This window comes from Hyperoodon ampullatus (assembly GCF_949752795.1).
Source record: "Hyperoodon ampullatus genome assembly, chromosome: 6".
NCBI lineage: Eukaryota > Metazoa > Chordata > Mammalia > Artiodactyla > Ziphiidae > Hyperoodon > Hyperoodon ampullatus.
Genome location: NC_136919.1, coordinates 2,643,509 through 2,656,350, shown reverse-complemented (window position 1 = coordinate 2,656,350; position 12,842 = coordinate 2,643,509). Strand labels below are relative to the sequence as shown.

Below are 12,842 nucleotides of genomic sequence, written 5' to 3'. Positions count from 1 at the left end.
CTCGGTTGTGGGTGGATGGGGACCCTTGTCTGTCAGACTCAGAACAACCTTTCTTTTTTTCTTTTTTTTAAAAAAATTAATTTATTTATTTTTGGCTACGTTGGGTCTTTGTTTCTGTGCACGGGCTTTCTCTAGTTGCGGTGAGCGGGGGCTTCTCTTCATTGCGGTGCGCGGGCTTCTCATTGTGGTAGCTTCTCTTGTTGCGGAGAATGGGCTCTAGGCGCGCGGGCTTCAGTAGTTTTGGCAGGCAGTCTCAGTAGTTGTGACGCACGGGCTTAGTTGCTCTGCGGCATATGGGATCTTCCCGGACCAGGGCTCTAACCTGTGTCCCCTGCATTGGCAGGCGGATTCTTAACCACTGTGCCACCAGGGAAGTCCCAGAACAACCTTTCTTAATGCTCAGTGCTGTCAGATCTTTCTGGAAACACCCACCCAGCCATGAACGTGCTTGGGTTTGCAGTTTGTCTTGTCATTTGTGTAGCTGCTCAAGGCCGTCCTCACACAGCTCTGTGGCTGCTGTGGTGCCGATGGTCACCTCTGACACCTCTGACGTCCCTGATCCCTCTCCTGAGGGATGTCAGCAGAGCCGGGAGCTCATGAACACAGCACAAGCTGAGCTCCGCCTGGCACTGGGAACACAGGTCAGAGAGCCGCTCCCAGGACCTGGGAGGGGCAGAGCCACACCCTCCTTTGCCGTCAGAAAGCCCAGGGAGAAAGTAGAGAAAACTGCAGGGCTGCAGGGTAGCCAGAGCTTCAAAGGCTCTCCAGGCGCTGGCGTCAGGAGCAAGGAGCGGGCGAGGGCTGATCCAGCAGAGGAGAGATTCATGCTGCTCCTGCTGCCCAGGGCACTGGGGTTGTGCTTGCAGTTAATAACTGAGTTACTAAGTCATCACTTCAGAGATAAGTGTGTGTATTGAAAAATTATTGCCGTGGTGTAAAAGATACAACTTGTGTTCCCCTACCCATTAAAATGGCCATTAATCAGGGAGGGCAGTAAAGCAGCTCTGAAAGTCATCGGCCCTCGCCAGGTAATGGCTGCTGTCACCTCGCCCCCATTAGCAAGCTGGGAGTTTGACAGATGGGGAAGGCCCAGGGAGCCAATGAGCCAGAAATGCTGGGGCGGGGTGGGGGTGGGGATTCCTGGGTGAGGCTCAGACCGGAGGCTGAGGTGCTAATCAGACCATCCACGTTCTTAGCCATCTCTACTACTCTGTGTAGGTGACCACTCTGACCCTCAGTTTCGTTATCTGACAAGGGACACAATACCACCTCCTCATGTGGTTGAGGATTCAGTGAGGCAGTGGGGTAACTTTGCAGCCCAGTGCCAGGCTGGGGGTCAGAGCTCAGGTTCATGGTCAGGGCTCAGGCTCACTTGAGTGTAGGCTTCTTCCGCGAGGCCCCTGGTTGGTGTGATGCTCTGAGCGCTGCTCACGGGCTGAGACTCAGCAGCATTGCCAGGTTGCCCGGGGGGTGTGTATCCCCCGCCTCCAGGGGCTGTGGCTTGGCATCCCTTGGAATTGTGGGCTGGAAGACCGCTACCGCCTCAGTACCCAGTGTCCCCCAGTGCAGTTCTAGGGCGGGATGGAGAAAAACAGAATCCACTCCCTGTTTCTCAGCAGCTGTGTAAAGTCTGAGGAGGGTGTGAAAATGCAGAAGACGCCTCTTAGAAAGGGCTTGGGGTCAGACAGCCTGGAGCCGCCTCTTACAGTTGGGTCCCTAGCAAGTGAGGTCACGGTCCCCTCATCTGGAAATTGGGGAAGATGGTCCTGACCCCACGGGATTGTGCTGGAGCCAAACCATACGTGCCGAGGCGGGAGTCGATGCAACGGCAGAGGCAGGTGTGTCTGGGGTGGGCCCTGGGGACCTGCTCAGGGAGCCTGCTGTGTAGACGCCTGCTGTCTGGCCCCTTGGATCACCGAAGAGGGAAGGGAAAAGTGTAGCCTCCTCCTGGGATGGGGGCTCCTTCCACCCTGCCCAGTGCTGTTCTGTAAAGTGTGTGGGCATCCCAGCCCTGGGCTGCCCTTGGGATGCTCATACCTTCGGGGCAGTGACTCGTGATGCTGGGCCTGCAGACCTGTGTCTCGGCTCGTGGCCTCGCCCCGGATCAGCAGGGAGCTGTGTCTCTGCCTGTCTGCAGCTGGGTTTGCGATGCCTCCTACGTTTTGACACACCTTCATTCCACCTCTTACCTGCCAGGTGGGGGAGGGGAGGCACGGCTCCATCGCAGCTGTGCTAACAGGGAGGTGGGAGGGAGTGTCGAGGGGGATGGTGAGCCACATTCTCAGACGGTGAGTGGTGGCCTGGGGCGACCCACCCCACAGGCTCCCAAAGACACCGTTGTGGTGGATGGGCTTCCTGGCCTCAGGGCCTCACTTAGCAACCCTGCTCTTCTGGGGTTTATGATCCTGCGCTGCTGCCTGTTGGCCTCAGATGGGGTGGATGAGCCAGGCTTGCTGGGCCAGGGCCGGGGTGAAGATCTGGGGCCCCACAGCTAGATGGATGACCTGGGTCCACCTCTGCTCACCACTGGTCAGCTGTGAATCCCCGAGCCTCAGTTGCCTCTCCGTGAAATGGGAAGGTTGGCAGGAGTGTCTCCTGGTGGAGGGGGCGTTTGCGGGAATAAACAGAAAGAAGCCTGGTAAAGACTTGGCCGGGGGGGAGGCCTGGATGCACGTTAGCTGAGGTTGTCAGTGAAGACCGTCAGAGCGGGGACCTGGAGCTCCAAATGGCACCCCTGCCTTCCCGGCTGGGTCTGCCTGGAAGTTACAGGGTGGCCTTTGCAAATCACTTACATCTCACTAGCTGGGTTTTTAGGTTTCCCATCTACAGATTGAGGAATTTGGACCAGATGGTCGCTAAGCTCCTTCCACTAAGGATTTTACGTTTCCCTGACCGATTCCTGCAAACCCTCCTAGTTGGCAACAGCTCCAGTTCAGATCCTCCCCTGGTCCTCTCCTAGTCCTGTGATCATGGAGCGTTTGCCCCGATGTTATGGATCAGGGACTCTTGGATGGACGCTGTCTGTTGCAGGCGCCCCTGAGCCTCATGGCTGGGTGGCTCTGGACGCTCCATTCACACCTGACCCCTCACTGTGTTCCATGAGGGCACCTGGATCCAGCTTCCCTTCCAGCCTCTTCTTTCCTGGTTCCCAGGGTTATGGAGTGCTGCCTCCCGGCGTTTCCTGCTCCGGCTGGCTCCCGGGCTTCCTTCTCCTCTGGAGGTACGGGGGCTGGGCCGTCACCCTTACACACTGGCTGGGGCAGCTGGCCGCCTTAGCTGGTTGCAGTGGGGAGGGGATGGTGCCGGGGGACGGGGGCTGCCGCTCAGCCCTCCTCTTCCAGCTCTCCCGAGGGTGTCAGGACAGAGGGGATATTAAATCTCAACCCAAGCATAGCCTCGGAGACACAGAGAGGGCAGGGATGCTGGCGGCAGAGAACATGGGGAGGAACGGGGGTGGCCCCTGCCCCCTTCCCATCTCCCCTCTTGGGCTCAGTGTAGCGGTCAGCTGGTCTCAGAGGCCCCGGGCCACGTGCCATCCTCTTCTCCAGGCTCCTGGCCCTGGGCCATTTACAGCTGTGACGTCCCTGGGGGCTTCTGCTTGGCCCCCTCCCCAGGGGCCTCACCAGGCCCTTTGGGTCTGTCCTGTGCGCCGTGGCCCAGGACTGTCAGATGTGATCAGAGCCAGGGGAACGCCAAACTAGGTCCCAGCCTTTCATTCTCAGTAGGAAATTGAGGCCCGAGGGGTGGGGCGGACGCTCAGAGAAAGGGCCGAGCAGAGAGCGGAGCCAGGGCCCAGCCTGTCCTCCTTGATCACCCACCTTGGGTAAGGTGGGGGCCAGGGCTGTCTCCTGGCCCGGGGGGGGGGTGGGTAGCTGGGACAGATGCTCAGCGTCCTTGCTTTTGTGGGGCCTCCTATGGGTTTGAGGAGCCGGGCTCCAGTGCAGTCCCCACCTCCGGCGGTGAGACCTTGGTCCTGTCATCGTACCTCTCTGGGCTTCAGTTTTCTCAACTTGTAAGGAAGAGCAGGGCAGCCCCCGTGGTGGGTGGCCGTGGAGACGGAGGAGTGTCCACGCACAGAAGGAGCTGAGGGCACGCCAGGGGCTGGCTCCACTGGAGGTGCACTGCAGGCAGAGCGGTGTGAGGCCACCATCACAGGTCCAAGAGGGCCCGGGGCTCAGGGGTCCCTCTGGGTTGGGTCACAGACGTCAGCAGCTACAGAGTCCGAGGTGTGAAGATTTGGGCTGCTGGTCCCTGAGGCTCGGGGTGGTCTCTTCTCCCTGCATTTGAGGGTCTTGATCTGGACCCACCGAGTGAGGAAGTGCAGCTAGATTTGGGGAATTGTTTCAAATCTCACTGAAAACTCAGTTCAAGGGCACGAAAGAGCAGTGGGCCAATTCTGAGATATCCATAGTCTTTTCTTTCTTAGCCTAACTTTTTCTTTCCTCCTAAATCACTTTCAAGCCCTGACCCTCTGAAGGCTACCAGACCCTCCCTCCGAGCACTCCCCCTCCCAGGTTGCTGCGGGTCGCTGACTTGGCTCTGTGAGTGGCATTTTTTTTTTTTTTTTGCTGTACGCGGGCCTCTCACTGCTGTGGCCTCTCCCGTTGCGGAGCACAGGCTCCGGACGCGCAGGCTCAGCGGCCATGGCTCACGGGCCCAGCCGCTCCGCGGCACGTGGGATCTTCCCGGACCGGGGCACGAACCCGTGTCCCCTGCATCGGCAGGTGGACTCTCAACCACTGCGCCACCCGGGAAGCCCGTGAGTGGCATTTATTTTTTTTTCATTCTGCTGTTTCCCTGTCTTGGGGCATGGGGTCTGGCTCCCTCCCATCTCCCCGCATCCTTTTGGCTCCCTTGAAGGAAAACCCCATCTGTTAGGTACCGTGGCACTGCTGTGCAGAAGGCGGTGGCTGAGAGGTGACCGTGCTCCCCGCTCGCTTTTGTTTCCCGGCCTTCTGGCGGCGGAGCTTGAACACGGAGCTGTGGTTGCCCGTGCTCCGTAATGAATCACTGCTTGCCGGCCGCTTGTCATTCCGAAGGCAACGGCACAAGTGTTTCTGACCTCGCTCTTGATGCGGAAAGAGAAAAAAGGAAGGGCAATGCACGCTGAGCTGGAGAAAGCAATGTATAATGATTTGCTTCTAAACATGCAGCTGAGTTCGCTGTAGATTTCCCCGCCGATAGGTGAGTTTCCGGGCAACGTATTTAAATGAGCCCGTTTTGTCTCCTCGGAGCTGCTGGTGTGTTTGCAGATGAGTGGTCCTGGCTGATAAGAAAGTCTTCCTGGTCTGTGCGTTTCCTGCTTAATGATTTCTAATGACCGAGGGGAGCTGGGGCAGGAAGCCCTCCTGACCAAGCGGGGCCGACAGACCCGCCCATTTGTCAGCTGACCAGCGACTGGGCAGCCGGGCCTTTTAAAGGCCGACTTGTAGCCATCTCTGTTCTTGCTCTGGATCGTCTCTGCCCATTCTTAGGTTCACATTTCGAGTTGCAGGGCAGTGACGTTTTGTGTGATGACAGCAGAGCTGCCGTGACGGATAGACCTGGGCTGGGCTGGCTTACACGGGCGGTGGCGGAACCGTTCAGAGAGTTTGCCGGTGGGCAGGGAGCGTGTGCGCGGGCGTGCGGGCGTGTGTGGCCTCCGCTCCATGCAGACCTTCTGGGGTCCAGGCTGATGGCGGCTCTGCCACCTGTAAGTGGGGCTTTCAAGGTCACCCCAGGAGCAGGGCGGTTTCGTGAGCTAGGTCTGCAAAGCAGCCTGCTTGATGTCTGTTCCCAGTCACTGCAGGCGAGCCTGGAAGATGTGGTCTGGTTGGGCCTAGAAGAGCAGTTGGGGTTTTTTTGCCCACTGCGGGCTCCCGTGTGGAGTATGGTGCAGCTGATGGGAGCACGGGATTGGCTGACACAGACTGGGTCCAGTTCCTAAGGCAGCCACTTATTGCTGGGTGACCTGGGGCAGGGTTCTTGTTCTCTCTAGTCCCCAGCGTCTGCATCTAGTAAGTGGAGAGTTGGGGGAGAGAACCATCCATACAGGAACCATGTTTGTGACATGCTAATCCCAGTGCATGACACTTAGTAAGGGCTCAATAAACGGTAGCTCAGGTTCTCATAATTAAGAAGTGGGGATTGAGAGGCAGGTTCTCATTGGAACCTTTGCTGTTGATCCTGTCTGTCCATCTGTCCATCTACGCATCCATCCATCCACCCATCTGTCGATCCGTCCATCCATCCAACCATTCACCATTCACCCCCCATCTACCTGTCTGCTCATCCACCCACCCACCCAAATCCCCAGATATTCTTTGAGCATTCTTAAAGTCACTCTGTGATTTAGGCCATCATATAAACTCGGTGAGCTGCAGTTTTTCTCACCTGTGAAATGTGAAGAGGCAGCTCAGAGCCTGGTTTTGAAAGTCAGATGTGATGCCAGCCCCAGAAGAGCTTGGCAAAGCTGACCATGGGACATGAAAGGTGTCAATTGTCTGGGATGCCTGAAGCTGTCTGCATGGAGCCCCTGGAACCATGGCCTCTGCTTACCCTGTAGGGAAAGGGGAAGGCATGGATGCTGAGAGACATGTCACGGACCCCTCCCCCACCCCACCGAAGGTACAGTAGGGTGAATAACAGAAGGGTCTCCTCTCAGAGCCGCAGTTGACTGTGTAAGCTTGAGCGAGTCCGTGGGTCACTGGGCCTTGAATTCCTGTCTGTAAAATGGGACCACAATTTCAGTCCAGCCTATCTCATGGGAGGGAGCCTCCTGGGGCTCTTGGAGCTCTGAGATGGCGCCTGTTGGGGAGCAAAGTGGCCCTGAATCTGATCCACCCTCTATTACATCCCGACCACGAGGCACGGTGCCTGCACTTAGCAGGGCACATTAAACATTTGATGAGTGACTAAGTCAGGGAAGCTAAAATCATTCATGTCCTCTAGACTGAAACAAAAGTTTCATGAGATAATACTTAATTTACTTCTCTTTTCTGGTATTGTCTGTCCTGTCCCATCCCATCCCCCCCCATCCCACCCCTTCCCGTCCCGTCCTGTCCCGTCCTTTTCCGTCCCATCCTATCCTACTTCACTGAAAAAATGCCGTTAGGACCGTCCAAGTTTACGCCTCACCAGTGTGTCAACACCTGCAGTTTGCAAACTCTGCCCCGGAGCAGTAGAAGGTGAGTCCTCACCTGAGTTACAGCCCTTGCTGGGCAGGAGGCTGACTGATTATGGCTGGGCCTCCTGCAACCCAGGGACGACCCGAGCAGAGGAGGGTTGGCAAGCCCGGCAGCCCAGAGCTGTCTCCGCCCACTCAGGGCCAGGCCCTCAAGGCCGCTGTCTGGCTGCTTCTCCGTGCAGGTTTCAGCAGAGGCTTCAGCAAAGGGGTAACGGGTCCAGAGCTGCCCGGAGGCCTCGGGGTGTCCTCCCTGTGTCCCCCTGGAGACCCCTGAATGATGCTGCTTTTTGAAGTCCGAGATCCCCTCTCTCTCTGTCTCTTCATCTCTCTATCTCTCCCGCGGCCTCTGGTCTCTGTCTGCCTCTTCAGCCCTCGTCCTGAACTCCTCTTTTTAAGTCATAACAAAGGCTCGAGCCTGAAGCCAGGAGCTTCGCCCTTTCCTGTGTTTTCATCCAAATAGGGGGTGTGTGAGGCAACCCGTAATCACCACATGGATCTCCTCGCTCCCCTGGTTGTGCAACCCCCCCTTCTGTGAGCCGTTTGTGAGCACCTGCTGCAGGCCAGCCACCTGAGACACGTTCCACCAAGTCCAGCAGAGTCACACGAGAGACACGCTTTTCTCCCCCATTTCACAGACAGGCAAACTGAGGCAGGGGGGCCGGATTTGCATCCAGGACTGTCTGGGCTCTTCCTCCCCAGCAGACCATCTGGCTGCAGCCCAGACCTGCTCCGGTGGCCCCCAACCGAACCCCGCACATGCTCTGCTTGGGCCACCTTCTGAGGAGGAGCCGCCACCTCTGTCCGAGCCTTTGGGCTGGGCCTGGGGGTCTGCATTCTAAAGCTCCTCCCATGCACGTGTGGAAGCTGATTGGCCACCGGTGTCTGGGAATCTGTCCATCCGGATGGAGGCCGGGTGGAGAGCTGCAGGGTCAGAGCAGGCCACGCCTGGTGGGGACTGAGCCAAGACTGCCATCCAGGGTCCAGACCCCAGACCCCGGCCTCCCAGCCTCTGGGCTGTCATACCCATTCTTGTTCCTTCACCGAGTCTTAAAGGAGCTGAAACATTAAAGGTCACAGTCAAGGCAGGAGGTAGATGCAAGTGAACAGCACAGACAGCCGTGGCTTTGGGGAGTTGGCCGTGTACGTTTCTCCTCCCAGCAGGACTGGTCCCCGTGGGCGCACACCCTTCTCCTGTCAATCCCCTGCCCGGCCCCTGCACACACGTTTCTTTGTTTGCCTGGAGCTGAGGCCCTGTGGGCCCAGGCGGGAACAGTTGGTGGATCGATCGCTGAGCCCAGAGGTCTGAGCCGCTTGTACGTGGAGGGAAGGAGAAGAGTGAGGGAGGAGGGAGAGCAGGTGCTGTGTCTTTTCATTCATTATCAGGGACGCAGATGAGAAATGGAGATAAAAGTTGGGGAAATGTCATCCTTCGACATTTACGTTTTCAGAGGAGTTGGCAGGGACCGTGGGCCGGGAGGTTTTTGATCATCACAGGAGAGTGACGTCTCTGGGGAAGCCCAGCTCCTCCATCCCGGGAGTGGGGCAGGCACCTGCCAAAGGCCCTTCAGGAAGCCACTGAGGTGCTTCACGCCCCCCGCACCCCTAACCTTTCACGCGGGGCCAGTGCCCCTCACCTGACTCCACGGCTCTGAGGGGTCCCACGTCTGTTCCCGGCAGCCCCTGCCCTGGGCCTCTGGTCACTGGAGTGAGATGCCCCCTGGTGAGACCTGAGATTTCCCTTCTTGCACAGACACCAGCCAAGAAATGCACCGCCCACGCGGAGGGAGGGGCAGGGCACCTCCGGCAGAGCGGGGACAGTTAATCCTGTTAACCCCGTGTAAGGCGCCGCTGCTGTCTGGTGACACACATGCAGAGCGGAGCCCTGTACAAACTGCTAGTGACAGGTTCCAGCCTGGCGCACAGCGACTGAGAGCTCAGGGCTGAGCTTTGCTGTGGTCATAGCAGCAGGAGAGGCCATTCTGTGCGCTGGGACTGTGGACACGTGGACACAGGGACCGGTCTCCTGGCCTCAGCTCACTCAGCTGTGGCAGTTCCTCCCTGTCCTGGGCTCCACCTGTATGAGACTCGGCCTCGGCCCTGACTGCAGGTTGGCAGACAGGTTTCGTCTCCTGTGCCGATGCTGACCGGCCGCGGGTGCCTTGTGTGGACTCCACAGGAAGGACTCTAAGCCTGTGTCTGGCTCCATGTGGAGGAGTGCGGCAGTTGATTAGCATTGTCTGCCACGGTAGGCGTAGGAGAGTGGTGGCATGTGTGCCCTCTAGCTGCTAAGCCCTTTCGCCCTAACACTTCCAGCATTCTATCTAGTAACTATAAGGACATCAAGCAATATTGCTTTAATTCTTGTTCTTCCTAAATATTTACAGCCCTTAAAAGCCAAGAATAACAGCAGAAGCCAAGTTGCTCATTATTTGTGAAAGGCCTCTTGGAGCACACGAGTGTGGGAGCCCTGGCTGGGCCAGCTGCACAATAAGCCCATTGAGCCTCGTCTGAGAAAACACAGAAGAACCCTGTCATTCTCTGCATTCATAACTTCCGTGCGTCCCGGCCCCTGAAATAGAACCCCTACCGGAAGACAGTGCACAGCACTCAGCTTGTTGGCCGAATCTGCCGTCTCGCCAGCTGAGAAAGGGCCCTTCTGTATGGTTTGGGGTTCTCTCCCCCTCTTTTTTAAAAAGAAATTGCTGCTAGAAGGAGAGCTGCCCACAAGGAAGTCTGAGGCATGTGTCCCAGATGGGGGACTTCGGGAAGGTGACCTAGCCTCAGTTTTCCCATCTCCCAAGTGTGCACGGCAGGCCTGGCCTTTAGGGGTGTGAGGATTCGCTGGGATGATGCCCGTGCAAGGCCCATCAGACTCAGTTTCTGAGACGGCCAGTGCTCAGCAGAGGGTGTCAGTGACTTTAGCAAGTGGTCCTCACGGGCCGTGTTCATGTTCCCTGTCCTCAGACGCACCCCCGCCCCCACACACACACCCGTGCACACACAGCCGGCTCTCAGAGTCGAGGCTCGCCCTTGCCTCCTCAGTGCTCAGTGTCTGGCACGGCAGGTGCCCCATCAGTCCTGCCGGGAATCGTGAGCAGCTTGTGTGAGTTGTGAGTCGTTCTCAAGTGCGTTATGCTCTGTGTTCGGGGTCAGTCACCACCCTCTCCTGGCCTCCATTGCCCCACGACCGTCTGTGGAGCCTCATCCCTGCTTGCCACTGGTCATTTTGGAGATCTGTGGAATGGCCGCGTTGAGGCCTCTGAGGCTGGGAGCTGGGTGGGTCCTGTGTATCTGGAGGGGGCTGGACACAGGGCAGGACCGGCTTGGGGCAGGGGCGGCAGATGGAAGGAGTAGCCACTGCTTCTCGCCGAGCACTTCAGGAATCTGAGTTTGACAAGTCTTGTGGGTCTGGGGAGAGCCTGCTGGGATCCTCTCGTGAAATCTGAACCTGGGCTTCTTCGTTTTCCCTCTACACCCTGACCCCCCAGGGCGCCGGGCATCTGTTTAAATGGTCACACTGGAGAGAGAAGGGGCTGGAAGGGAAGGGAGCACTATGCTGGGGTGTTTGCGTCTACGCTGTGCCCCGGGCTGCTGTGTCACCTTGGGGGAATCTCTTGACCTCTCTGGGCCACTGTTTCCCCATCTCTGAAATGGATCAGCACCTACCGGGAACAGGAGCTGTTATTAATCATATGGTAACTTCCAGAACAGGAGCCTGGGGTGAGCACTTTGAAGGCATGATGTCTGAGCAAACCCTCAGTGGCCCCCATGAGGCAGACCCTCTCCTGGGGGAGAACGAGACTCAGGGAGTGGTCGATGTCGGAGCCCCAGGAGTCGGCACAGGGGGCGCTGTGAGCCCAGCCCTTCTCCTCTCCAGGGCTCTGCGCCGGGCGTGCAGCAGCCCTCAGCAAGTACTAGTGCACTAAAATGACATATTTTGCACGACAAATACAAAATAGGTGTCTTGCCTAAAAAATCTTATGCTGTGTTTTTTTGTGATTGTTTACCAAGATGAAACAGGCTCGATGAACTGTTCTCGACACAAAACACTTCATTACAGTTTTACGATGACTTTAGGCTTTCTGGTGAAATTACAGAAGCATCTTTTCGTCTCCCCCCAGGTCATCTCGGCCGTGTCGAGACTCTCCCTGCACAACTTGGCTCAGACCAAAGGGATCAGGTGAGCTTCGCAGAGCGCGCACTGCTGAGCGCCTGCCCTTTCATCTTCATCCGCCCCCCGCGTGCCCTGTCACAGATGTTGGAGTTTGGAGCAGACACCCTCTGCCCTGTGTCTTTCTCATGAATTTTCAGCGTGTTGTCGGGTTGCCTGTTGGCAGCGGCTGGAAGGGGCGGGGAGGAGGGGAGAGGCTTCAGCTCACACCGGGGAAATCTTGCAGCATGTTACTGATGGCTGCAGAATCTCTCTCGATTTAGGTAATAAGATCAGCAAATCAATCCTTTCACAGATCATTGCCTACCTAAGTGCACTCTCCACACATCAGAAGTGGGTTCTGCCTCGCATGAAGTAGCAGTGTTTGTTTGCTGTGAGGGGGCTGAACCAGGGGGCCTGCCTGCTTGGGGCTGCAGACCTCCCGGCAGGAATCTCTCCACTCTCAGCTTTAATTCTGCTTGGATTGCAGAGAATCCCATGGCCCCCGTGGTCTGATCTCTCGTCCCTGACACGTGGACATCGTGGGGCGAGGGGCCCTGGAACTGTGAGGGTGGAGGGGTCAGGGGGGATGGGGGGATGGGGGCATGCCGGCCACGGGGGAGGGGGAGGGGGAGGGGGGGACTGGTCATTGTGGATTCTGACCCATGCATTGGGGTCAGGGAGACCAGGTTCCATATCCGGTGAGGACAAGCACAGGGCCTGCCTTCCTCGATGTCCCTGGGGATTGTGGGCTATCAGGCCGGGGATGAGAAGCTTGGGAGGGCAGAAATAGCTCCACCTGAGGGTGGAGTGGATGGGGTCGCACCTGGCTGGGTGCAGGTGACTTTGTGAGGTGGTGGAACTACGGAGGGGCTTCACCCTGGTGTTGTCGTGGAGGGGGGCGCTGCACATGCGTGGGCTGGGGGTCCCAGGACCAGGGTGCCTACTGCAGTGGGACCCTTGGTGGGGCTGTTTGCCCAGGTCCAGAGGGTCACCGGAACAGACGCAAATATTAGGGAACCCACCCAGAACCTCTTTCTCTGTTGGGTTCTCCAAGGACTCAGAAATTTCATTGAATTGAGGATTTTTTTTTAATGTCAGCTGAAGGATCGGCTGTTTAAAAATGTTTTAAAGCTGCTATTAAACACATATTCGAGAATATTTATAACATGTTTAGGGTATAAGGAATAACATGAAGACGAAACCCCTGTACCCACCACCCAGCCTACATTCTAGAGCTTCAGCTGTGAGGCCCCCAGTTGCATGGGCTGGTTTTCATTGTAGCTTTTGTCTGTAATAGGGACATGTTAAAAATGTTTAACTGAGAAAAGTGAGTTGTTTCTGGATACAAAGACAGTACGTGGATTTTTTTTTGTGTCTTCCCCAGAAACGGTCGTCCGTTCTTTCCCTCACTAGCCCGGGATGACAGGGGGTGTTCTGGGTTGCCTCTTACCCGTTCCAGCACGTTCTGCACCTGTGTGCGTGTCTACATGTACACGTAGCAGCAATGAAGTCCTGCCACAGAGT

General features: G+C 57.2%; 1 protein-coding gene across 4 annotated transcripts in view; it reads left to right on the top strand.

The window, feature by feature from the left end:
• VAV2 (vav guanine nucleotide exchange factor 2) overlaps positions 1–12,842 on the top strand; it is a gene marked incomplete at its 3' end in the record, with an annotated part of 177,821 nt that overhangs the window by 82,859 nt on the left and 82,120 nt on the right. For all 4 annotated transcript variants that reach the window (XM_079707133.1, XM_079707131.1, XM_079707130.1 and 1 more), the window contains exon 3: positions 11,287–11,345. In XM_079707133.1, coding sequence (XP_079563259.1) covers positions 11,287–11,345 — 59 coding nt within the window. The remainder of the gene's footprint in view (positions 1–11,286; positions 11,346–12,842) is intronic.